At 47.3% G+C, this 27,676-nt stretch overlaps 1 protein-coding gene across 1 annotated transcript; it reads right to left on the reverse strand.

Moving 5' to 3' along the window:
- ETV7 (ETS variant transcription factor 7) lies at nucleotides 1-27,062 on the reverse strand (the record flags this gene model as incomplete). The annotated part of the gene is given in 10 exon segments (XM_082847429.1): nucleotides 1-379; nucleotides 19,252-19,318; nucleotides 19,321-19,364; nucleotides 19,477-19,577; nucleotides 22,181-22,225; nucleotides 22,229-22,323; nucleotides 24,100-24,305; nucleotides 25,736-25,835; nucleotides 26,074-26,230; nucleotides 26,865-27,062. Coding segments are annotated over 10 exon segments (1,392 nt in total).
- Nucleotides 27,063-27,676: the final 614 nt, after the last annotated feature.

Here is a 27,676-nt window from a genome sequence, read left to right on the forward strand (position 1 = left end):
CTAGACTACTCCGAGGGCTGCTGCTCTGTATAGAGAATCCCTGCCGTCAGCCTCGCTCGCCGCCGGGCCCTGCAGGAGCCGCAGGAGCTCGGCGCTCGCCCTTCCTCGAAAATCTCTTGTCAGCGGGTGGGAGCTGCGTCGGCGCGAGAGGCCCCTGGGCTGAGGCGGCAGTAGCTCCTCCGGCTCCCTCACGTCCGCGGGCGGAGACCTCTGGACCCCGCTGAGGAAATTCCGGTCCGCGTTCTTGGGGTCGCAGAGCAGTGAGTGCGCGGCTCCCCAGCGTCGCCCCCACTGCGGCCCTGCAGTCCGTGCCCAGCTCCACCCTCCAGCCCTTGCCCGCGATCGCCGACCCCTCTTGGCCAGCGGTTCCTCTTCGCCGCTGTCGAGGGTCAGGTTTTCACCTCCCGTCCCCTACTCCGCCGGCTCCTTTCCCGCAGCCCGGCCCTCTCCCGTCCACCTGCCTCCCCGGCCCTCACCCCGCCCAGCCCCAGACTCCAGTGCATCCCTTTCTTCCCGCCGTCGCGTGGTCTCACCAACCCCAGCTCACTTCTTGAGCCCCATCCTGTTCCCTGCTCTCGTCCCAGTAGGTCAGCTCCGTGAGCCTGGCCCCCGACCCCGGGAAGCCCCACTCGAGGGACCGGGCCTCTTCCACCTTGAAAGGAGGGTGGGATCTGGCCGCTGTTTTCCCCAGAGGCCTGGCCCCCAGAAGTGCAGATGTTATGGAAAGTGGGAAGTGGAGGTTCTAGAAGATTCTTGGATTGTTGTCACCTGGATGGGGAATTGGTGTGGGTTGTAGAGCATGTCTGGCTCAGAGGCAGCTTGAGGATGGAGTGGTTGGGGAGTGAGGGAGTGGCGGGGGCAGGGGCGATTTTTGTCCCTTGGGTTGGGCTGTGGTTTATTGGAAAACCTCGTTTTCTTCTCTTGACTTCCACCGCTGACAGTTCTTGTGGCAATGTTGATACTTTTCCAATCTGCCAGATGCAACGTCACTGATCGATTTACTTGGAAGTTTTCACACTTCACCTCTCCTTTTTCTCGTTTCAGCAGGAAGCAGTGTGTGATTCTCCTCACAGTGGGGCAAACAGGAGTTGCTGGGGAAATGCTAATTATTGCATTTCTTCTTGAATATTTTCCAATTATATATTTTAGATTCCTGTGAGAGAAGGCTTTAGAATAACAAACATCTCTGTTTTGTAGGATTTCCTTTGGGGTTGGGGAGTAATAGAGAAGGAATAGACTTCATCATCTAATTATCTCAATTAGATTTAAGTATATAATACCATCTTGGCTAAATGATTCTTCTGTGGTTAATATTCCATAGTATCTGATGAGTGAAATTGTTATCTCATTTACCTGATCAGGCTTCTGCTGTGGCTGTACTTTGTATTAGATATAAGGTTCTAATTTTGCGATGGCTGTCTCTAAAATTACTTCTTGTGGTAACTCCAATTTTATGCTGTTATGCAAACTTCACACTCTACAATTTAGAGATTATCATCCTCCGTTGTTTTCCTCACACTTTTTCTGACTATCTTTCAAACTGAGACATTGAGAGATTAGTTCCTCCCAAGTCATCAGACATTGAGTTACCTGCTAGGTGTTTTAAGTTAGGCTGTAGAAAACACTTATTTCTTTTGATTGGAAAGAAGATAACTGATATAAATTCAGAGCTTTTATTACTACCTTGAACTATTTATACTAATTTGTATGGCATTAAAGTAGGTTAATAATAGTGGCAAAATTGCTTCCAGTTAGACCAGGAAATCATTTTTCTCCTTTCATACATAATCCTTTCTCCCTGTCCCCCTTACCAAGTCTCCTCTTTGCTTATTTTTCTTGAAGTAAGTATAAACTTGTTTCTTGAAGTAAGCAAAATTTAGTAAGACCTATGAGGTTGATCCTTGTCCAGGCATTTTATGACAATTTCAGGACAGTGCCATACATAAAGCATAGCCTATTGGTCATTATTGTGAAATAGGATCTAAAGTGCTTATTGTGCACTCCAGGGATGTTACTGCCTGCTTATGTTGTGATGCAGAGTTATTTAGTTTGCATGAAAAACCCATTGATCTCTGTCCTAGGAAGATTGTAGTATGAATAGAGATCATAACTTAAGTATCTGCAGGTTTTCTTTGAATTTCTTGAGTTATATTTTAATTTCACATTGCAGAGTTTTATGGCTTCTCATTTCTTAATTTCTTTAAGTCTTTACTAACTCCCCTCCCTTCCACTGTAATTCCTGAAGCCATCTTATATATGTTTTTTTAAGTATACTTGATGTTTTTAGAACAGTTTAAGATTTACAGAAAAATTAAGATTATGCAGATAGCCCCACCCAGTTTCCCATTATTAACATCTTACATTAGTATGGTACATTTGTTATAATTAGTGAACCAATATTGATACTTTATTAACTGAAATCTGTAGTTTATTCAGACTTCCTTAGTTTTTGTTTTTTTCTGCTTCAGCATTCCCTTCAGGATACCACATTACATTTGGTTGTCCTGTCTCCTTAAGCGCCTCTTAAATTTTTTTTTTTTTTTAGTATCATGTTTACATGCTTTTTAACTCTGTGGAACTGTGAGGTTAATTATCTTCTGAGGATACTATATTGCCAAGTAATGCCATCCAATAGCTTTGACAATGAAAGATTGATCTCTGTTTTCACTGGCAGTGTCTGTAGTTTTCTTATACATTAGCAAAGCTCTGTAGAATCTAGGTCATCTTTTTCTTCCTTCCTTTCTTCCTTCCTTCCTTCCTCCCTCCCTCCCTCCCTCCCTCCCTTCCTTCCTTCCCTTTGGCTGCGTTGGGTCTTTGTTGATGCATGCCGGCTTTCTCTAATTGCTGTGAGCGGGGCTACTCTTCGTTGTGGTGCTTGGCTTCTCATCGCGGTGGCTTCTCTTGTTGCGGATCATGGGCTCTAGGCACGCAGGCTTCAGTAATTGTGGCACGTGGGCTCAGTAGTTGTGGCATATGGCCTTGGTTGCTCAACGGCATGTGAGATCTTACCGGACCAGGGCTCGAACCCATGTCCCCTGCATTGGCAGGCGAATTCTTAACCACTGCATCACCAGGGAAGTCCCAGAATCTATGTCATCCTGATGTAACTCTTCATGAATTTTTTATTTTTAGGTTTTAGGATTCCACAATTCAGCTTTCAAAGACTATAGCAAAGCCTTGTTTGTCTCCTTAATAGCATTTACCACACTTACAATTCTTATTTTTTTGTGTTTGTTTTTCTCTATTTCCCACAGCAGAATGCAAGTCCCATGATGATTAAAAACTATTATTGTTTTTGTTCATTGTATCCCCAGTGCCTAGAATAGTGCCAGGCTTGTAGTGGGTACTCAGAAAATTTGGTGAATGAATGATGGTTGAATCTAATAGTAACCAAAGCTAGTAGTCATCTTTGCTATAGTGAAGTCTATGTTTTTTCCTTATGCAATTAATAGTTTAACAATAACATTTTATACTTACATTGTTTGATTGCATACAGGGATACTCCAGATCCTCAGGGGGCAGGGAACTCAATAATTTATAGCCTTTACCACATCACTAAAAAAAAATACGACTGACCAGAATTTTATACTGTTTTTTTTTTGGCTAAAATTGTTTTGTTAAAGTTATTGTTAAATTATTTGCTGTTAGTATAGCACCTAAAATTATGTCAGATGATTATGCAAGACGTGTTCATGGAACAGATTTGAAGTTAGGGAGACTGCTTTATTTAGCTTTTCAAAAATTTAAGGTTCTATGCTCTATAATGAAGATGAATTGTTTTCAGTATATGAAGCCTCATGTTGAATTAATGACATCAGTCTTGGTAATCTTCCTGTAAACTCTTATGGTTTCTTTATATTACACTAGTATACATGGTTCAATAAAAGAATGTTGAAATAAAAACAAAAACAAACAATAATGAGAGTAATCACATAAGAACAGAATGGTAGAATTTACAAGTCAAAGTTATAAACTTTTGCCCATCAAAAACACCATAAAAGGTTAAAAGACAAATAACCAAACTAGAAAAAATTATTTGCAATGAATAATACAGGCAATACTCTCCTTATTTTATAAAGGATGCAAAAATAAATACAAATTTAAAAGTAATCAACAAGCACATAATAAACATTTAACTTCATTGTCAGTGTTTAACACCACCTCATAAACACAGTTTACTTTCATTTATATATGTTATGACACAACATTAAGTAAAAAAATCAGGATATAAAACTGCATATGCAGAGTAATACAAATGATGTTAAAACATACACATGAGTTTTTTAGTTTTTGTTTGTTTGTTTGTTTTTAAGCCCCATGACAAGGGGCCTCTTAATTTCTTTTTTTTTTTTTTTTTGACTTGTGGGATCTTAATTCCCTGACCAGGGAGGGATTGAACCCAGGGCCATGGCAGTGAAAGCGCCGAGTCCTAACCACTGGACCATCAGGGAACACCCTACACGTGTGTTTTTTTGGGTTTTTTTTGCGGTACGCGGGCCTCTCACTGTTGTGGCCTCTCCCGTTGTGGAGCACAGGCTCCAGACGTGCAGGCTCAGTGGCCATGGCTCGCGGGCCTAGCCGCTCCGCGGCATGTGGGATCTTCCCGGACCGGGGCACGAACCCGTGTCCCCTGCATCGGCAGGCGGGCTCTCAACCGCTGCGCCACCAGGGAAGCCCGTGTGTGTGTGTGTGTGTGTGTGTGTGTGTGTGTGTGTGTGAGAGTGTGTGTGTGTGTGTGTGTGTGTGTGTGTGTGTTTTAATGGAAATACAACCACCTAAATATTTTAGATACCTTTCCTTTGGAATTATAGATTTTTTTTTTTATTCTTTGCCACTTTTCTATAGTAAATGTGTATTATTTATGTATCCTGTTATTGACATTTTTTATATTAATTTATTTTTGGCTGCGTTGGATCTTCATCACTGTGCACGCGCTTTCTCTAGTTGCGGTGAGCGGGGGCTACTCTTTGTTACAGTGTGTGGGTTTCTCATTGCTGTGGCTTGTCTTGTTGCGGAGCACAGGCTCTAGGTGCGCAGGCTTCAGTAGTTGTGGCACACGGGCTCAGTAGTTGTGGCTCACAGGTTCTAGAGCGCAGGCTCAGTAGTTGTGGTGCACGGGCTTAGGTGCTCCGCGACACGTGGGATCTTCCAGGACCAGGGATCGAACGAGTGTCCCCTGCATTGGCAGGCGGATTCCTAACCACTGCACCACCAGGGAAATCCCCTGTTACTGAAAATTAGTTAACAGTATTTCCCTGGCCGGTCCCCACCGGGCAAATTATAGAAATGGCTTGCCCCTTTAGCAAAGAGGGTTTGAAGGGAGGATTCCTGGAGTATCTCCCCCAGTGACAGCTTCCAGTTTGCTATGTCTCACAGGAAGCTTCCTTCCTATCCACATGGGGTCTCAAACATGTCACCCTGAGAAACTCTGGCTGTGAGCTGGGCCCTGTCTGTCACAACCTCCCTCCCAAAGAGAATGCCAAGCAGTGGCTCTGGCTTTCTGGCCACTGAACAAACCCAAATCAAATCTTCCCATCTGGGAGGGTTCATGGGGAGGACAAGGCCTGGGAGTGACAATAAGCAGAGGGGAAGAGAGGAGTTTCAAGATGGCCCTGTTCCTCAGGAGCTGGCCGCTTGACCCCAGATGCCTGTCTATTTCTCCTTCCATTCAGCATCCCAGTTTCCTTTGCAAATGGGCTTCATTACACCCATCTTCCTGCCAGGTCTAGACTGAAATGATGCAGTTTAGTCCCCAGGAGCTGGGACCTCTTTTACAGATAGGAGGTTATGCAAATTATTAGGCAAAGAGAGATTTGCAACATGCCAGGAATAATTGCAGCAGCTCGAAGGGCAATGAGAGCAGCAACTGTCCTCAGTCCCAGTGGATCCCTCTCTTTAGTGGGTTGAGCAATGACCCCCAAAAGGATATGTCCAAGTCCTAACCCCTGGAATCTGTGAATGTGACCCTATGGGAAAAAGTGTTTGTGGATGTCATTAAGTTAAGGACCTCAAGATGAGAGATCCTGGATTGAGAGTGGGCCCTAAATCCAATGACAGGTGTTCTTACAAGAGAAAAGCAGAAGGCTATTTTAGATACACAGAGGGAAGAGGGCCACGTAAAGATGGAGGCAGAAATTGGCATGAAGCATCTACAAACCAACGGATGCCAAGGATTACCATTAGAAGCTAGGAGAAAGGCACGGAATGGAGTTTCTCTCAGAGCCTCCAGAGGGAACCAACCCTGTTGAAACCTTGATTTTGGACCTCTGGTCTCCTGTGAAAGAATAAATTGGTTATTTTAAGCCCCCACATTTGTGGCAATTTGTTACGGTAGCTACAGGGAACTAATATACAGTCTTTCGCAGACGGCTGTTCAGCAGTCTCCAGGGTCTCCAGGTGCCGGCACCCCTACCCAGCTAACTCTGATCCAGGTTCACGATTCAGCTGCCCATCTCCTTTGAGTCAGGAACCCACTGGGACAGTCCTCTTCCTGCTGGAGGAAGCACTTAGGGGCACTCACTTTAATTGCCTGTCCAGCAGAAGGGGTGCGTGACAGACGGATGACAGTGCCATCCTGCTACTTTCAAAGTGTTCCCTTTATGGGCTCTAAAAAATAAGCAAATAAAATGAAATAAAAGAGAAAATAATTCATCTTGAAATAAAAAATGTGAAACCAGTACTGAGGAAACTAAAGCCAAATTTGATCCCTAGAGTGTTACTGACAGCTTTTTTCTGCCCTTAGTGACTTTCATTCTTAGTCAGCGCTGACCTTCCACTTAAGTATGGTGTAGGACCAGGTTTCCACCTGCAGAGGTTGCCCACAAGGTGAGACTTGAGGGCCAGTCTCTTCTGACTGTCCTGAAATTCCCTGGGGAAACTTATCAGATGGTGGGATTTCAGGCACTAGGATCCAACCCAGAAGGAGCTGTGTTTCAAGGAATAGGTGGACCTTCGCATTAGCAGGTGACTGTGCTCTCAATTGATAAGATCACTCTACTTCCACCAGGGAACCAGAAAATGAGCTATCCAGGACAGACTTTGAAAGCAGAGCTGTTGCACTGCTATAATAATGCATATCTGTGTATGAGACTTAAAACACCAGGGACCCCATAACACCCCGACACGTGGGAGAGAGTCGCTGTTTTGAATATGCTCTTCTGGGATACTTTTAATAGAAAATAGCATAGTCTCATTTATTATTATTATCATCATCATCTTCACAGATGGGCGCATTCAATATATACTGTTCCACAACTTGCTTTTTTTCCCCCTAGATGTTCTTGTGGTGGTGGTTCCACAATAAACATTGTCTTAAGGGAGTTTTTGGCCAAAGAGCAGGGAAGACCCCCTTCTCCCTTCCAAGCCCCAGTTAGTTTCTTTTTTTAACTCAGTGTGTGAAAGGGTTCAGAACTCCAAGAAACAGTCAATACTCGGGAGGGGTGTTCAGCAATGTCCCTGTATTTCCCACGCAAGGTGACATGAAGAAAATTTCATTTTACACACACTGGCTCCTCAGCCTTCTGCAGATTAACTTTTCTCCTTGAAATTTTCAAAAGCTGGAGTGGAACTCCCAGCCCCCACTCCCAACTCAACTTAGGCAAGCACGGGGGAGGGGGGGGGACAAGGGGGTGGGCCCGAATCGGCTTGTCCACAGCTAGGTCACCCCTTCCTCTTTTAAACCCAAGGTGGTTGACAATTCGGACATCCAAGTTCAACTTTTCCTTTTTCACTTGAGGCACTGAGAGGTAAGTAAAATTCTCATGACTTAGTGGAAGACATGAAGACTAGCGAATATCCCATGCTTTTAGTTTAATTCCTTGATACAGTTTATAAAAATTATATAACCAAACCTAAGCCTCGCTGTGCCATGTTCTCTGAATCACGGTTTTACCAATTTCAAACATTCGTAGACAAGGATAGCATCAACATTTGGCAAATGACCAAGAGACCCCCAGCCCTGCACCTGGGGTCCACATGTCCATTCCACGTCACTACTTACAGATCTGCTTTTCTTTACATTAGCTGCATAGTATTTCATTGTATTTATTTATCCAAATCCCATTGCTAGTCATTTGGATTTTTCCAAGCTTTTGTGATTGTAACCCAGTGCTTCGGAGAATCTCTCTTTAGATATATTTTTGTGTTATGTGAGAACATTTCTGAAAGGTATATTCTTAGAAATAGAATGGCTGGGTTAAAAGGGAGACACGTTTAAATCTTTAGTAGACTCTACCGAATTCCCTTCCAAAACTTTGCACCTCTTCACACCTCCAGCTGTGGTTTGTGAATGTGGCTGCTTCTTCCCACTTACGACACCACTGAGCCTGTTCATTGCTGTCAATCCATCAGTCACTCACTCTTGTTTGAATTATTCGATTATTAGTGAAGCTAGGCATCTTCTCAGATGCTTCTTGGACTCTGAGTTTATGCTTGAGTAGCTGGTTCTTTAATTGAAAAAAAATATGCAACTTATCAAGTTATATTGTTTCCTCCAGGAAGTGCTCATTATTCTCAAGAGAATGCAAGGAAGCTCTTGCTTCCCATAACGCACAAGAGTTTCTCACTTCCTGTAGAGAAAGCAATTATTCACTTCAGTGTCAGCCAAATGCAAAGCACTTAGAGTTAGATATGAGCACTTCTCAAAGGAAACCACTTCTCCACATTTCAAGGGCTTGTGTCACAGATAGGGCTTCAGGGGTAAATTTATAGACTTCACAGATGGGAAAAAGTCATTTCACGCTGCAGATACAAATTTTACACAGATACACAAAAAAAGGACCATCAGTTGTTTACCTCAAGTAAGTACTGAGCAAAGTTAAATGTACTTTAATGTATTAAATGTTAAATTTATTTAAATTTTATTAAATATTAAAATCTTGTTTGTCCTGATGATTGACCCCATTCACATTCATCCCAACCTCCTCCAAGGGTCTCTTCCTCTACTGCATAGGCTGGAAAACTGAAAAGTACATTTCCCAGATCTTTCTGTGGATTTAGCTGCTGCTGGAACAAGCAAGATTAAGAGAAGCTGTGTACTTTTTAGCAGCAGGATTCCAGCATGTTGCTTTCTGGTGGTGGTGTTCTGGAACATTGCTGGAGGTTCTACCCGGAACCCACCCCTCCAGCCCTTCCAATGACATTGTAAACCTCTGATTCATTTTCTGCTAAAATTAGCTGACATAGTTTCTGTTTTCCTCCAATTGAACCCTGACTGATACTGCTCACAAATACTTGTCTTGATAGAGCCACGTGAGATATGAGAAAGAAAAGTCTAGACAAATGGCAGTGCAGGCATGAATCACGCTTATTATGATTTTCCTAATAGCACTTTAATCAGATACCTCGTCCCTGTAGGAAATTTGAAAAGTACCTAAAGCGTGCAAAGAATGAGATAACCATCTGTTATTCCACACGAATCAAATATTGATGAGAAGAAAACATTCAGCCCCTCTGAAATGCTGGTCCTAATCATCAGCTGCTGCTGTTTATCTGAATGTGGAATGACCAGCTCAGCCAAGGGGAACCTGGGCTGATTTTGGTGTTCACGTCTAATTTGAGAATGCAGAGCAGCTCCCAGCCACTTCCCAATAATAAGGGAGAAAAGTTGTGGCAACAGAATGTGATAATAACTTATCCAATTTGTCTCCTAGTTCTAACCCAGAGACCTGGCAGTAGTAGTGGGAGGCTGAGTATCTGTACTCTTTCTCTCTTCAATCATCCTCCTGGACCCACACTGACCACTCACCATGCCTGGAGAGGGCCCTTCATATGCCTTTAGCCCAAGCTAACCTGAAGTCTGTTTGTCTATTTATTGAAACTGGGCCTCTTCTTCCCATTTTTCATCCAAGGCCAGAGTTTCCTTCCAGAGACCTCCTTCCTCTGTGTCCAAGAGAAAATAATAATAAAAATAACTATCATTTATTGAATACTATAAGCTACCATGAAGTTAATCCTTATAAGAACCCTACAAAGTAGAGATTATTTTCATTTTACAGATGAGAGACTCACAGTCAATTTCCTAACATTTCACAGTTCACAAGAGGTGGAAGCAGGATTCAAACTCACAACAATCAGGATTCAAAGTCTGGGTTTTAACCTTTATGCTGTGTCCCACTCCTGTATCCCTAGGAAAGTGCCCCTGACCTGCTGCTCTCTTAGAGGAAACTGACACTCTACACAGGGGCTCTATTTGCTCATAAACTCTTTTTCTCTTTAGTAACACCTTTATTGAGCTCTAATTCAGATGCCATAAAGTTCACCATTTTAAAGTGTACAATTCAGCAGTTTTTAGTATATTCATACAGTTGTGTGTCAATTGCCACTGTCAAATTCCAGAATGTTTTCATCACTCTGAAAAGAAATTCCATACCCATTAGCTGTCACTTGCCATTTCCTCCTCCCTCCTGCCCCTGGCAGGTACCAATCTACTGTCTATTTCTATGAATTTGCCTCTTCTGGACATTTCATATAAATGGAATCATACAATAGGTAGCCTTTTGTATTTGCCTTCTTTCACTTAGCATAATGTTTTCAAGGTCATCCATGTTATAGCATGTATCAGAACTTTGTTCCTTTTCGTGGCCAAATAATATTCCATTGTGTGGATATGCCATGTTTGTTTATCCATTATTCAGTTGTTTGTTTCTTTGGGTTGGGGTTTTTTTGGGGGGAGGGGCTTTATGAATAATGCTGCTATGAACATTTGTGTGTGTGTATATATATATATTCATAAATGTTCAATTCTCTTGGTTATATGCTTAGGAATGAGATTCCTGGACCATATGGTAAATCTACTTTAGCTTTTTGAGAAAATGTTAAACTGTTTTTTCATAGTAGCTGCATATCTGCAATATATGAGGGTTCCAACTTCTCCACATCCTCTCCAACACTTGTTATTGTCTGTCTTTTTTTTTTTTTTTTTTTTTTGCGGTACGCGGGCCTCCCACTGCTGTGGCCTCTCTTGTTGCGGAGCACAGGATCCAGACACGCAGGCTCAGTAGTTGTGGCACACAGGCCTAGTTGCTCCACAGCATGTGGGATCTCCCCAGACCAGGACTCGAACCCATGTACCCTGCATTGGCAGGCAGATTCTCAACTGCTGCACCACCAGGGAAGCTCCTCATTGTGGTTTGATTACATTTTCCTTATGATTAATGATGTTGAGCATCTTTTCATGTGCTTATTGGCCATTTTTATATCTTCTTTGGAGAAACATCTATTTAAGTCTTTTGCCCAATTTTTAATTGGGCTATTTGCCTTTTTTTTTATTAGGTTGTAAGAATTCTTCCTTTATCCTGGATACAAGTCCCTTGTCAGATTCATGATTTGGAGATGTTTTCTCCAATTTTTGTGTTGCCTTTTTAGTTTCTTGGTGGTATCCTTTGAAGCACAAAAGTTTTAAATTTTAATGAAGTCTAATGTGTCAATTTTTTTTCTTGTGTTGCTTGTGCTTTTACTGTCATATTTAAGGAACTCTTACTTAATCCAAGGTAATGAAGATTTACTCCTAATTTTTTTCTGAGTATTATGGTTTTAGCTCTTATATTTATGTCTTTGATACATTCTGAGTTAATTTTTGTATATGGTGTGAAGTAAGGGTACAACTTCATTCTTTTGCATGTGGATATCCATTTCTCTCAACACCATTTGTTGAAGAGACTATTCTTTCCCCACTGAATACTTTTGGCATGCTTATTGAAAATCAGTTGCCATAGATGTATGGGTTTATTTCAGGACTCTCAATTCTTTTATTTATTTATTTTTTCAGGACTCTCAATTCTATTCCATTGATCTTCATGTCTATCAGTATGCCAGTACCACACTGTTTTGATTACTGTAGCTTTGCAGTAAGTTTTGAAATCAGGAAATGTGGGTCCTCCAACTTTGTTTTTCTTTTCAAGATTGTTTTGGCTATTGGGGGGTCACTTGCAATTCCATATGACTATTAGTATCAGCATCTCCATTTCTCTAAAAAATGGTTGGAATTTTGATAGGGATTGTACTGGATCTATAGGTCAATTTGAGGAGTTCTGCCACCTTAACAATATTAAATCTTCCCATCCATGAAAATGGGATGTTTGCCCATTTTAAAAAATTCATTTTATTTATTTATTTATTTTGGCTGCAACAGATCTTAGTTGTGGCATGTAGGATCTTTTTTAGTTGTGGCATGTGGACTTCTTAGTTGCAGTATGCAGACTTCTTAGTTGCGGCATGCATGCAGGATCTAGTTCCCCGACCTGGAATCCAACCCTGGCCCCTTGCATTGGGAGTGCAGAGTCTTAACTATTGGACACCAGGGAAGTCCCTGCCCATTTATTTTGGTCTTCCTTAATTTCTTTCAACAATGCTTTGTAGTTTTCAGAGTATATCTCTAGCACTTTGTTTAAGTTTATTCCTAAATATTTTATTCTTCTTGATACTACTGTAAATAGAATTGCTTTTAAATTTCATTTTCAGATGTTCATTATTAGTTTATAAAAATACAGTTAACTTTTGTAGATTGATCTTGTATCCTGCAACCTTGCTGAGAACCTGATATGCACCCCACCCCCATCCCATGCCACAGGTTGAGAACCTAAGCATGTCACTGGCTGGAGTGGGCAATCATCTGACTGAGGGGAAATCCCTTCCTGATCAGAATTACTGGGATTTCAAGGGCCATATTTAGAACCCTAGGGCTTTCCAGCCAGAGCACTGTGAACAATACACAGGGCTTCCTTGAGTTGGGGTGTTTAGAGTAACCTGGAACGTTAAGGTCTGTTCAGGAGACTTTATGATCTCATTGGTCTTATCTTGTGGCTCCCCCATGGGCAAAGGAGGGGGATAGAGAGGGATAGTCCTGGGCCATGTTGGTCTTCTCCTCCCGGCCTTCCCGTCTGCATGATTCATACCTATTAGGATTGAGTTTTGTTGCACATAACAGAAACTAACAACATTGACTATATCAGGCGTGACTTTTATGGTGGGAACCATAGGCCAAATACAAGGGATCAGGCAGGGATTTCCCGGGTGGTGCAGTGGTTAAGAATCCGCCTGCCACTGCAGGGGACACGGGTTCGAGCCCTGGTCCGGGAGGATCCCACATGCCACAGAGCAACTAAGCCCGTGCGCCACAACTACTTAGCATGTGCACCTAGAGCCCGTGCTCTGCAACAAGAGAAGCCACCACAATGAGAAGCCCGCGCACCACAACGAAGAGTAGCCCCCGCTCACCACAACTAGAAAAAGCCCATGCACAGCAATGAAGACCCAACACAGCCAAAAATAAATAAATAGCAGACTGCAGGGGGAAAGTTGATGTACTACGTGACGATGACTTGCTTCTACTTTCACAAGCGTTTCACATCTCTGGCAGCTCAATTTAAAACTGGCCCCTTCACTTAACTCTGTCTTACTTTCTTTCATGGTGCTTATCACCACCTGACACCATATGCTGTGTTTATCACTTACTCATCTGTCTTGGTTACCACTGTATTCCCCAGTTTCTAGAACAGTGCCTAGTGTATCGTAGGTGCTTAATAAATATTTGTGAAGTAAATGAATACATTATTTCATTTGAAGTTTCTCAAGAATATGTGGCAAGTAGGGCAGAAGATGCTGTTACTCATTTTACAGATGTAGAAACAGGCCCAGGAGGCTGACTTCACTAAAAGCCACCAGGGAACTGAGGGAGCCTCAGGCCTTTTGATTCCAAATCAGTGGCTGAGTGTGTGGGTGAGGGTAGATAGACTTTTGACACACCTCTGGCCTCTGCTCAGAAAGTTGGTAAACTACTCAGAGAAAAGGTGATAAGAAAAGCAGATAAGTTACTCCCAACAAAGAGACTGGGAATCTAGGAATTTCAGAAACCATTGCCCTGCTGGTTGGGAAAGGGTGGGTGACATCACTGAACAAGTAGCTTTTTGGTACCTTCAATTCCACCCTCACTCCTGCTACTAACTCTGCCCAGAGAGGTGGTGAGCTCCCCGTCCCTGTATTCAAGCAGGGGCTGGATGTCTCCTTACCGAGCATGCCTGAGCTGGAGAGTTGTACTCACATCTTAGTAGGAGAGGGCGGGCATGCTCTGTCACAGAACAGACACTCAGCAGAAAGTGGCCCGAACACCAACACAAGAGGCTTTGCGCCACCTGGTGAACATGGTTTTAAACTGCAGGCTCTTCCACGGAGAGAAGCCTGCAGCCTGAGTGTCCCTAGAATCCTAACCAGTGAAACCAGACTAGACCACAGGGTTTGTGAGAAATCAGGGGGGCGCTCTGCACTGGGCCAGGCACCAGCAGGCGTCAGAGAGGTCACTAGTACAGGGAGGACTTATTAACAGGACTCAGGAGTTGCTGAGGCATATCCCTGGATTTGGAGGGAACGCGTCCTTCCCACACTTTATTCCGGATTCCTGGGATGACAAACTGGGAAGCTACCTGAGGGCGGGGGAAGGGTGCAGGAGGAGGCTCATTTGTTCATTCCACTCATCTTTGTATTTGGGAGTGACCTTGAATTGTCTTTGCCTAGAAGTAAAAAAACAAAACAAAAAAACCTCCATGTTTTTGCTACATGGGTTTCAGATTCTGATTTTGTCTGCCAAAGTGCATATTTTCATTATGTTTGTCACACTATTATTTGTTTATTATCTTACTGTATCATTTATTATCATCAAAGGCCTCTGTAACTGCCGGTAGAAGCCATGATGAGCTCCATGCATTAGCCTTACCACACGAAGTTCATTTAATGTGAACAGACGTGAAAACATCTGAGCGTCAGTGGGCCAGTGCAGCTCCATCTGAGGTGAGTGCTGGATTCTGCTCATCCCTCCTAAAACCCTGAAATGGGCCCCAGCTCCCACCTCAGACTCTGCTCTGGGCAGTGAACCACAGGGCTCAGCTGCCCCTACGGAGAACGTGCCGCCATCCCCGGCCAGCTGCTCCTGTCACCATTTCTCCTTCCAGTTTCACTTCATTCCTGAGAAAAGAGCACAGTTTTAATAAACTGTCCATCCCAAGCCTAGATCTGGGTGTCAGAGGCCAGTCGGGCTCCTGTGACATGGTGCACAGGGCCAGCACAGGGCCTGGGACCGCGCTTCCCAGTAAAGTCTGTTGGGTGAACAACTGAATTCTCCCTGTGGACGGGCTTCAAGCAATGTATTATATCCTCATAGCATCAGCTGCCGCATGAAATAAGTTATGCGCAGGTGGTGCTGTTGGGAGTTTCCCCCTGCATGCCTCATGGGTCAGACACAGGATGGCCCCCTCCCTCTTCCTAAAGGCTCTCTCCTCACCCTCTCAGGGTCTCAGCCCCCATCCTGGTCTGCTTCCCTGTCTGAGTGAGCCAGGCTGACCCCAGCATGAACTTCAGGGACCCCCCCTGCCCTCCCGCAGGGATGGGCCTCTGCAGTCTGCCCTGCTCCCATTTGCCCTGCACTCCACATTCTCCCTGACCCCTCATGATCAGAAGGCCCTCCTCCACACTGCACCTCCAGATTTCACCCCTCCAAAAGGGAAGGAGAAAAACAGAGCAGAAGCCTGTGTGATCTCCTTAGGACACTCTCCCTGCCCCTGCCCCCCAAGCAGAATTCACCAGAGCCACTGCTTTCTCCACATTCACCTCTCAGTGACCTCCCCCTGGGGACTGCAACAAAGTCCGCTCATCAGCTACTTCTGCTTCCCCCACTGATGTGTGAACTTCCCAAGGGCAGGGCCCAACTCTCCTTTGTATACCACCCCCAGCCCTCCCCATAGGAGCAGTTAATTTACAAGCATTAGGGACTTTAAAAAATTAAGATCACGATTCACATATTTTGAGGACTTCTCCAGCAGTCAGGTGATTAGGCTCCAAGCTGCCACTGCAGGGGGCAGAGGTTCGATCCCTGGTCAGGGAACTAAGATCCCGCATGCTGAGTGGTGCAGCCTAAATAAATAAATAAAATTTTAAAAACTAAAAATATTTTTTAAACATGCACATTCTGATTTCAGGCCAACCCACTTCAAAACTCCCCACCCAAATCTTGGGGCTGTCCCAGGAGTGGCTTAGTTCAGAGGTCATCAAACTGAGTGGTCAAACCAGTGTGGAGGAGGGGACCAAGGGGACCTGACACCAGCATTGCGCAGGGCTCCTCCTGAGCCTGGGCCACCTTCACGTTCACCACCAGACCCCGGACGGCTTGGAGGCATCAGGACCTTGCTCTGTAAGTGTGTGTGTTTTCTGTGTGTCTCTATAAAACTTAAGAGAGCACTTGACTAGAAAATGTAGATTAACACTATAGGGAGGAACCAGAGGAAGAAGCCAAGAAAGGCTGTCACAACTAGGATCCTGCATGAGAAAGACGTTGGGTCACCAGCATCAGCCCAGGCTTCCTGCAGTAAGAGCCTTGAGACGTGGCAGGGCCACTAGGATGGGAGAAAGTGCTGGACATTGTACACCTTAAACTTGCACAACATTATACGTCAATCATGTCTCAGTAAAGCTGTGGGGTGGGGGGAAGTGCTAGATCTGGAGCTTTCTTTCAAGAGAAAAAGACTTTGTTGGCAAGAATCCACATAAGGAGGGACTTCCCTGGTGGTCCAGTGGTTAAGACTTTGCCTTCCAATGCAGGGGGTGCGGGTTTGATCCCTGGTTGGGGAGCTAAGATCCCACGTTCCCTGTGGCCAAAAAACCAAAACATAAAACAGAAGCAGTATTGTAACAAATTCAATAAAGACTTTAAAAATGGTCCACATCAAAAAAAATCTTAAAAAAAAAAAAAGAATCCACATAAGGAGAAGGTGGACATGATGGAGCCCATGCTCCTGGGTTAGTGCTGTAAATGGCTTGACTGGATGGAGACAGGGACTTGTATCATGACCTTCTTAATACACTCACTTTTTTTTCATAAACTCTTTATTTCCTGTTGACATTAATGTAATCTGGCAAAAAAGGACGTGGCTGGCTACTTTTTCAAACCATGGGACTCTACTTCCTGCTTGTTAAGATGATTTGTGAGGAAGTCCATCTTGATATATGTTGTTTTCAGTGACACCCCCCCCCCCCCACTTTTCAGGAATTTAATTGTGTAAAAAATGGATAGAAACCCAGAGCTTCCTTTCGTGCCAGGTACACAGGAGGTGCTCAATTAATGTTCATGGAAGGAAAGGCTGAATGAATCCCTTTATTCCTGGCACCCAGGCATCCATCCCAGACCAGGGCCTAAAGTTCCTGGAGAAACGGGGTGCAGCTCAGTCCAGAGCTGAGTGGAGAGTCCAGGGATCTGGGGTCTGGGGTGGTGGACTCTGCTCAAGCCCACTTCTCACTCCTGGCCCCAACGGTCCCAGCGTTGGGGGAGATTTAACACTCCCCCTCCCCCCACCGCCGTAAAGACATAGTCTTTGGGATATGCAGCTGTTGACAACCATTAACACAACAGCAGGCAGATGCCAACATCATAACTGGAAGAAGTGACTTATGACTCCATCCTCTCATTTAAACCTCTACGTCTTGGACCCATGAGATGCGAGACAATTAGAAATGAGGCACCGTGAGGAGGCAGCATGCTGAGCTGGGCTGTATGTCCTTGGGCATGTCACTCCCCCTCTCTGGCCTCAGCTGCCTTGTCTGTAAGAGGAGAGGCTGGACAAGTTGATTTCGATGGTCCCTCCCAGTCCACTTATGTAGTTCTGGGCTGGGGATGATGAGAAAAGCTATGGGGCATGGGTTCATCCTGGAGCAAAGTCAAGGAGATGGAACAGTCTCAGGAAGACTAAAGGGGCCTAGGATTTTCCTGCTAAACCTTTTGGCCAAGGCCCCTGCCTGGCCTCTTCTAGTGTGGAATTGTCCAGGGCCCAAGACGGGACTAAGCCAGGATTTTCCCTGCTTATGAGCAGTCACAGCTTTGAATCCCAAATCAGCTTCTCGGCTACAGTGACCCAAGGCCAGATCAGGTCCAGCCAGATGGGGGTGGCCGGTGGGGGTGTTTTCCTGACCTGCTGGAGGCAAGAGGCAAAGGTGGTTTCCTCCTTCCAGAAAAGAAGATGCGAATCCAGGAAGTTCTGTTTTCAATGAACTGAAAACACTCCCTTCCCTTTCTCCGCCAGCTTCCCCGGGGTTGCAAGGGCAGAGGCTCTGACCCCATCAGGAGGTACCTGGGGGGCTGGGGAGCATCGAGGAGAAGCTGAACCAATAGCAGAGGCATTTTCATGCTTTAGAGCAGCTTTGCGTTTGCAGAGTTTTCTTAACTCCTTATACGGACGGCAGTCACGTACTTCACAACTACGGTCTTATTCAAGTTTTCTGGGAATCCTGTGATGTCAGGTTAGGAATAGCATCCCCATTTTGCAGATGAGAAACATGAGGCTCCAAAGAGATAGAATAACTTGCCCAAGGTCAATTGGCAGATACGGGTATAGGAGCATAGGAAGCCAGGATGTGGGCGGCGTGGGCGATCTTTACTGGGTCATGATCAGAGTCGCCAAGGACTGAAAACTGAGGACAAGGGAGTTGGGCCAGGTGAAATAAACTGTTTATGAAGATGCTGAGGGCAGAGAGGTAGGGCTATGGCCTCTGCTTGAGAAGTGCCCATCACATTTAGAGGCACTAAAAGAAAACAGGTCACAGCACTGGGTTCGAGAGAAGCATCCCAGCTCTGCAAGCCTTTGCCTCCATTTCCCCATCTTTAAACCTCCGGTGGTTGGTATGTGAATTGAATGAGATAAAATATAGGTAGAACCCTTGGCACAAGGCCTGGCACATGGTAAGCACTTAACTGTCAGGCATCATCATTGTTATCATTACTAAGGTTGACAAAGCAGTAATTCTTTTTTCCATTTCATGCACCAGCCCCCTGAGGGTGGTTTTCATGAGCATGCCCATTTTGCAGATGAGGAAAACTGAGGCTCAGTGAGGGACTTCTGCTTCCTTCTTCCGTAAATTGAAGGAATTGGGCTGGATGTTCGCTCAGCGACTGGCTTCCTCTCCTGAGCTGGGCAGGTACTAAGGGGCAGGGTAGGGAGAAAGTTCACTCCCTGTGCTCCCACTTAGCAACCAGGGCTGCCCTATCCAAAGAATGCCCCCACAGTGTCCTGGAGGTGAGGCCTGCCGGTTCTCAGCTGTTCCAGGTCCCCAGGCGGCAGCTTTGAGGTCTGAGACACCAGCTCTGATCCGAGAGTGCAAAACCCAGCTGGGGTTCCCTGCTGCCCTGGGAGGAGGGAGGAACAGCTAGCTGCCTTCGTGGGAGACTCAGTCTCTGACCTGTTGGTGCCCGGTGTCTGGAGTCCACATGTCCTTCACAGAGAGACTTCCAGCATCTCCTCCTTAAAGTCCACTCTGTCCTGCTCCTGGCTCTCCAGAAGCTCCTGCTGTTGCCCTTGTCCTGATTGATCTTCCTGGGTGTCTTCAGAAATCTGGAATTCAGGCCCCAGCTGCAAATCAGCCCGTGCCCCAGCTGCAGAGGTCTTCCAGGCCACCCCACCCCAGCTCCACTCCACCTGGCATCTTGGCCCCTAGGCCACTCACCTGAACAGGAGTTTCTGCCTGGGTTCCTTCTTAATGATGTTCAGATTATGGTAGGGGCACAAGGCATGTGACATCTTCTCATAGGTCACATTCACCTGCTTCTGGAAGGAAAAGCAGCCCCACATCACCCCCTACTCCCCACCCTGCTCCTTCCAGGCCTGGGAGGGAGCAGGTTGGACTGGATGGTTTCTTAAGCCCCTCAGCCCAGGGGTCTGTTAGGGAATAGGAAAGTTCTCATGCATTGGGAAGGAGAAAGGCAGGGGAAGGCCGGGGTGGGGGGGGTGTGTGGGAAGAAACAATGGGATGGTTCTGTCACCTACTTGACTGAGACCCATGGGCCAGGAGTGAATCGCATGTTGCTTTTAAATGGCAAATGGCACGAGTAGTAACAAATAAATATATAGTTAGTAGGAGAGACAGCATGGTGGGGTAGCATGAGGGCCTTGCCACCTAGCTGTGTGACTTTGACCAAGTCAGGTTTTCCTCTCCCTGGGGAGTGGACTGTGCAGAGTAGGGACAAAGAGGCTGGGCTTTGGTGTCAATTTAAGCTCCAGCTCCACCATTTGGCAGCTGTGTGACCTTGGATAAGTTTGTTTACCTCTCTGCATCTGTTGCCCCAGCTATAAAATGAAAATAAAAACATCAATCTCACAGATTTGTTGTGAGCATTAAATTAGTTAATCCATGAGAGCACTTAGCACAGTGCTTAACACGTGGTCTGTGCTCACTAAATGGGATTGCTGCCCCCGGGGCCTCAGTTGCCCTCCCTCCAGATAAGCACACCCAAACTTTAGTCATTTGCATCCTTCCAGCCACCAGCACTACCCAGAGGCCACAAAACAGGGTGGCGCCCAGAGCTACATGGTCTGGATTCAGGTCTCTGCTCTGCCACCTACTGGCTGCAAACACTGGGACAAGTTGATACGCCTCTCTCTGCCTCAGTTTCCCCATCTGATAATATCCACCCCATGAGGTTGTTGTGAGGATTAAATGAGTTAATACAGGCAAAGCCCTCTGAGCAATGCTTGGCAATCAAATGCTGTGCCATTTTAGGAGATGCTATATATTGCAGATGATCATTATTGGTTTTTTGTTTGTTTGTTTTAATTTATTTAACTTATTTATTTATTTTTGGCCGTGTTGGGTCTTTGTTGCTGTGCATGGGCTTTCTCTAATGGTGGTGAGCGGGGGCTACTCTTCGCTGTGGTGCGCGGGGCTTCTCATTGTGGTGGCTTCTCTTGTTGCAGAGCACGGGCTCTAGGCACAAGGGCTTCAGTAGTTGCAGCATGCGGACTTAGTAGTTGTGGCTTGCGGGCTCTAGAGCACAGGCTCAGTAGTTGTGGCGCATTGGCTTAGTTGCTCCACAGCAGGTGGGATCTTTCCGGACCAGGGCTCGAACCCATGTCCCCCGCATTGGCAGGCAGATTCTCAACCACTGCGCCACCAGGGAAGCCTGATCATTATTGTTAATAGTTTTCTTTAAAGACTCTTTTTAACCTAAATGAATTTATTTATAGACTAGCACACTGGTTTTATATCACCACTGTCAATCATGAGATTGACAAAGTAGTTAAATTTTGTAATCCTAATGCTTACTAAAATAAATAATTATTAGAATTTGGAGTAAACCACCTAAAGTCCCCTGGCAGACACCCATTTAGGTATGGGCACTCCTCACGTTAGGAATGCTGGCCTCGGTCATCCCCAGGCCTTTCCAGCCCTGACAGCTGATGATTCTGCAGGGCCTGAGACCTGGGTTTCTGTCCCAGCTTCCTCCAGGGTACCAGCTTCCTCACCTGGCTTAACAGCAAATGATGCACAATTCATGTAAGCGTGCTTTGAAAGCCTCAAATGCTAAGGAAAGGTGGAATTAAGCAATTAGAAGGCAAGATTCCTGAGTTCCAGGGACAGTCCCCATCCTCAAGAAGTAACTACCTGTCCCTCGGAATCTCCCAAAATAAAATGATCCCAACAACAGCCACTATGGAGAATATATGGAGGTTCCTTAAAAAACTAAAAATAGAACTACCATATGACCCAGCAATCCCACTACTGGGCATATACCCAGAGAAAACCATAATTCAAAAAGACACATGCACCCCAATGTTCATTGCAGCACTATTTACAATAGCCACGTCGCGGAAGCAACCTAAATGCCCATCAACAGACGAATGGCTAAAGAAGATGTGGTACATATATACAATGGAATATTACTCAGCCATAAAAGGGAACGAAACTGGGTCATTTATAGAGACGTGGATGAACCGAGAGACTGTTATACAGAGTGAAGTAAGTCAGAAAAGGAAAAACAAATATCGTATATTAACGCATATATGTGGAACCTAGAAAAATGGTACAGATGAACCAGTTTGCAAGGCTTCTGAGACATAGATGTAGAGAACAAACGTATGGACACCAAGGGGGGAAAATGAGGGTGGGGAGTGAGGGGATGAATTGGGAGATTGGGATTGACATATATACACTAATATGTATAAAATAGATAACTAATAAGAACCTGCTGTATAAAAACTAAATAAATAAAATTCAAAAAAAAAAATTTAAGAAAAAAAATGATCCCAACACTTCTGGGGCTGCTGGTGAAGCTCCCATCAGTTGAGGCCTGTCCCCTAGTGCTGAGGGGTCCACTGTGACCCCTGCCCTGTCATGTGTGTTGAGACCATCCTGCCCGCTGGCTGAGGTTCACCTTGTGGTTTCCCCAGAATCTGGCAAGCCCATTTGGATCCACAACTCAGAAGATCTTGGCATTATTGTCTTCCCACTTGATGTAGGGCTCGTACCAGGTGTCAGAGAGCAGCTGATACTTGTAATCCCACAGCAGCTGGCAGTCTGCAGTTGAGCACAGAGGGTGCAGACGGGGCGCCTTCATGGAGCTGTGAGGACGAGCATGAGAAAGGTGCTCTGGGGCTCTCGAAGCCGGGGCCCAGGCGTGCAGCGGGATGGTGAAGATGACGGTACTAACAGAAACAGCCACACGTGGGGCCTCATTACTCATCTCATTCAATCATCCTGACTCTAACAGGTGGAGACCTTTACCCCCAGGAAGGGATGAGGAAATGGGCTCAGAGAGGTATGGACATAACCCAGTCACCAGGCTCCTAAGGAGCAGGCGGAATGGGGAGCCTACCCCAGCTCTTCAGACACCAAAGCCAACACCCTTCGCCCGGGGGCAGGTGGCAGGGGCACTGGCCAGTGGCTGGCGGCTGGAACCCTGTCTCCAGGTCCCTCTCTGCCCCTGGCCCAGTCACTCAACCTCCCAGATCTCTATTAAATCAGGATTGTAACATCCATCCTATCCAGCCAGCACCCTAGCAGGAGGTTCTGGAAAATCGAATGTGCTATCATGAAGGGCAAGTGGCAGAGGGAGCCTGGGCGCAAGCTCTTAAGTCCCACCTGGGCCACCTGGCTCGGGCGTGGGGGGCAGGTTACCGGACTTCTTCTGAGCCATAGTTTCCTCGTGTTGGGTGATGTGAGGATTAAGTAACATAATCGACCAAAAGACCCTTAGCACAGTGCCTTTTACAGAGTAAGTGCTCTAAGAATGTTAAGCATTATATTAAAATCAAATAACTGTGTTTCAGTGACTCCCAGTCACTTTCAACCCAGGAGCTAAGTTTCTGCCCCCTCTGTGGTGTCTTAGGATAAATGTAGTGGCCCCGCCATGACTAGAAAACACACTTTGGGAAGGCAGTCAGCTTACCTGTCAGTCCATCTGGTTACCTGTCTGTTAGTCAGCCCTTTAACAATGAATGTGGAGAAGTATATCACCTGATTAGAGCTCAGGCCCTAGAGTCAGACTGCCTGGATTCACACTTCAATTCTGCCACTTACTGCTGTGTGCCCATGGGAAGATCACTTAACCTCTCTGTGCCTCATGTTCCTTATCTGTAAAATGGGGCTAATAATAATACCAACCTCAGAGGGCTGTTGTGGGGTTAAATAAAAGCCTTAGAACCATGCCTGGCACATAGTAAACACTCAACTATTTAAAAATAAATAAAGTTTTGGGGCTTCCCTGGTGATGCAGTGGTTAAGAATCCGCCTGCCAATGCAGGGGACACTGGTTCGATCCCTGGTCTGGGAAGATCCCACATGCCGCAGAGCAACTAAGCCCGCGAGTCACAACTACTGAAGCCCACATGCCTAGAGCCCGTGCTCCATAATAAGAGAAGCCACCGCAAAGAGAAGCCCACGCACTGCAACAAAGAGTAGCTCCTGCTCACCACAACTAGAGAAAGCCCACACGCAGCAACAAAGACCCAAAGCAGCCAAAAGAAATTAATTTTTAAAAATTAATTATAAAAATAAAGGTTTAAAGGGAGAGGGGGCATACTCTAGGCCAGTCTGACTGTCTGAACTATGACTGGTAAATCGTCCCTGGCCTGGACATAGGGTGGGCTTGGCGATCCCGGGCAGCACTTTCTGCCTGCTGTGACCAGACTGTGACCAGCACACAGGAGAATTACTCCACACACCACTGCCAAGCACAGACCCTCTCATTCCCCAGATCAAAATAACCCTCCTCCTTGTCACCCACCCCCCTCTGGGACTTAGCCTCAGCACACCTCCCTCCTGTGTGCCAGGGGAGCACAGCCTCCTACTCACCAGTGATCCTGCCATCAATGGGGGCCTGTGGCATCGTGGGGAAGGAGGAGACTCCCTCAGCCCTGCAGCTGAGCTCCACACAGTGAGATAAACTGAGGGACTCCGGCCTGCTGAGGGGCCAGCTGGCCAGGCCATGGGCATCCACATGGCTCAAGGAGCTGGCAAGCCCCAGGGCTGGTGGCTGCTGCAGGAGGCCCCAATCCCCTCTGCAAGCAGAGGAGCACCATCGATTCTTTGGGCCCAGAGCCTCCCCCAACCCAGACCCCCTCAGTGACATGCGCGGGAACCCGTGGGGCTGCACTCCTAGTGCTCTCCCCACACCCAGCCCCTGGTTAGAAGGTCAGGGAAGCACTGGAGGGTGTGGGTGAGGGCCAGACAGCCCAGGTGCTAACCCTAGCTCCCAGACAAGTAACTTAGTTTCTCAAACCTGCTCCCTCATCTGTAAAATTGTTCACAATGCCAAGAGGTGACAGAGCCAGGTCCAGAACCCAGGTGCCCTCTTCATCTACCCAATAACTATTGATGGAGGACCTTCAATGAGACAGGCATTGTTCTAAGAATGTTGGGGACACATCACTAAACTGAAAAGAGCTTCTGCCCTTATGGAGCTTTATATTCTAGTGGGGTAGGGAGGGGGAGGAAGACAGATGATTAAAATAAAAAAGGAAATAGAAGTAGTATACAATATGGGGGGAAGGGATAAAGTACTACTGTACAAGGCAAATAGGGAATTCTTGGAAATGCCTCACAGATATGATAACATTTGAACAGACACCTAAGGAGGTAGATGAGTGAGCTATGTGGGCATGTAAAGAAGAGATTGCAAGGCAGAGGGAACAGTAAGTGCAAAGGCCCTGAGGCAGGGGTGTCTCTGGCTTGTTCAATGAGCAGGGAGGCTGGTGTGGCTGGAGAAGCATGAGCAAGAGGGAGAGGAGTGGGAGAGGACAGCAGAGGGCAGGGAGGTCGTTGTATGGACTGGGGCTTTGACGAGTGAGATGAGAGCCACTGCAAGATTTTGAGCAAAGAAGTAACATGACCTGACTTATGAATCTCTGGCTACTCTGTTGAGAATAGATCATAGGAGATCAAGGGCAGAAGCCAGGAGACCAGTGAGGAGGTTCTCCAGAGGAGGCAGGGGCTGGACCCTGGGCAGCACTACAGGTGTGTGAAATGGTTGGATTCTGGGTAGATCTTGAAGGTAGAGCCAGCAGGAGTTGTTGACAGTTGGGATGAGGATGAGAGAGAAAGAAAGTAATCAAAAATGATATCCAGCGTTTTGGCCCGAGCAACTGGAAGGTTGTAGCAGTGAGTAAGGACTGGGAGTGACATGAACAGCCCTGTGTGCAGGTCCCTGGAGACCCTGAGGAGAGCAATTTCCATGGAGAGATCAGGAGAAGAGAGGGATGCCACATAAACAACCCTCTGCTGGAGAGGAGAGCAGAGAAAGGGGGAGATGAGAGGCAAGGCCCCTCGACTAGAGGACAGTCACAGAGGGCAGGGGTGAGAGTTGGGGAGGCAGGGCAGGGGGAGATGGGGAGCCTGGCCCACAATGCTGCCTCTTTCATCATTTTGCCTGGAAGAAGCTCTGCCCTCTGATGAGGCCAATCTGGGGGAGGGTCTCAGAGAGCCTCCTCACCTTCCAGGCAGCAGGGGAAGGGCTGAGTGGGCACCCTCTGCCTGAAAGCTCTTCCGAAAAAGGGCCCACATGCCACAGCTTGCCGCTGGGTCTTGATGTACTGGAGCAACTCATACAGAACGTCAGCTGAAGCGGGGGGGGGGGGGGGGGGCGCGGGAGGGCAGGCTGCTGACCAGGTGTCAGCTGGCATGTCCGTCACAAGATTCGTGCTGATGGAGATGCTACGCAGAGGCCTTAGGATGGATATGGGGAAGGGAGAGGGAGGGAGCAAGACAGCTCCCCACCCCCACCCCCGCTTCCCCCGGTTTGCATCAGAGAAGCCAGTGAGTGACCCTGACCTGAACCCGGGGAGCGGAGTGGGAAGTCGTCCTTGGTGAGGATGCAAAGGGCTCGGCCGTTCATCTTAAAGTCCTGCTCCCTGGTGTGCTGCAGAGAATACTCCTGCCCAGCCACGCGCAGCCAGTGCAGCTCGTCCTTGTTGCTGGAGAGCATGGGCTGGATGGGGTTGACGGAACCCCAAGGAGGTGCCCAGAGAGGAGGGCTTGGCTACGGGGTGCCTGACTCTCTGGCTCAAATCGCCTCACCTCACAGATGCGACAGAGTTCAGCCTTCAGCCTCCGACAAGGCACTTCCAGCCTGGTCGGGTGGCCCAGTGGCCACACAGCCTCACAGGCTGTCTGCAGTCTGACTGCCCTTTGTTTCTCCAGAGGCAGAACTACCTGGCTTGACTCTTGGGCTTGCAGTTTGCAAGCCGCAGGCCTGCGTGGGTGTTGGCATCTGGAAAACGGGGCTGGTGGTCGAGAACAGTGGAGCGTGTAAAAGCGGCAGTATTTGGGTGAGCGCGCTGTGTTCATCCCTGCCCTTTCTCTTGAGTTCTCTCCAAACTGCCTTCTTCCATTTCCATCTGAGCCTCTTCCTCCTGTCCCCACACCCCTCCTCCAAGAGAAGGGTCTCACTTATCCGAGCGTTGAACAATCACTGATCTCAGCCTTTCTGCCAGAAGCTATGTTAGGCGCTGGGGTCAACGGGGAAGTTACAACTTTTAAAGTTGCAGGCTGGTGGGGCAAACAGTGACCTGGAGCCCTTTCAGAGACGAAGAGCCGGTTTACATGATTTGAAGGCTGGGCACCTGCCCTAAAGCCAGGGCGCCTGAAATAGGGCCGGGCACGTGACAGCGGGCCAAGCGGCCCCGACCCCGCCGTCCAGAATGGAGCCCGGGTCTCGGGTCTCGCGGAGCTTGAATTCCCGGCTCGGTGTCTCTTCCCTCCACCCTGGCAGAGTGCCCAGCGCCCGAGGGGAGGGCGGCACGAAGCCCGGCCGCGCCCATGGCCGAACTGCCGCCGCGGGCTGGACTGGCCCCGCCAGCTAAGCCCCGTCCGCCCTCCGGGCCGCGCGCCAGGTAAGTTGGGCCCGGGCCCGGCGCCGCGTCCCCGGGCCTCCCCTCCCGGCGAGACCAACTTTTGAGGCACAGGGGTTCGCTTCGAGCCGCCCCTGCTCTTTAGGAAGAGCTGCGCGCAGCATCTTCGTCCAGGGGAACTTCGGCCCCTCATCTCGCCCCTGCCCACCGCCCGGCTTGCTCGGGCCGGCTGGGGTGCGCAAGGGGCCCGACTTGTGCGTCCTGAGGGGACTCGGGGAGGGGGAGGCGCAGAGTCCGGGCTGGAGTCGCAGGGCTCCTACTCCTGGCTGCTGGGAATCGAGGGGGCGGGGTGGGGGTGGTTCGTCTGCGCTGGGTCCCGGGGCTGGACCCGCTGCGTTGGGACTCAGCCTCTCAGCCTCCTAACCTCCCCTCCCCGCCCCCCTTACAGTAGGTTCCAATAATATTTAATTGCGTCTCGGGCTTAAAACTCATCCATAGTCTCGCAGGTCCCTTGATTCAGCCAAGTCCCTCCGTGCTCCTTCCTCTATTAGATAAAGTACCAGGGAGGAGGGGGCGGGGGAGGG

Source organism: Leucopleurus acutus (genome assembly GCF_964270905.1).
Source record: "Leucopleurus acutus genome assembly, chromosome: 10".
NCBI lineage: Eukaryota > Metazoa > Chordata > Mammalia > Artiodactyla > Delphinidae > Leucopleurus > Leucopleurus acutus.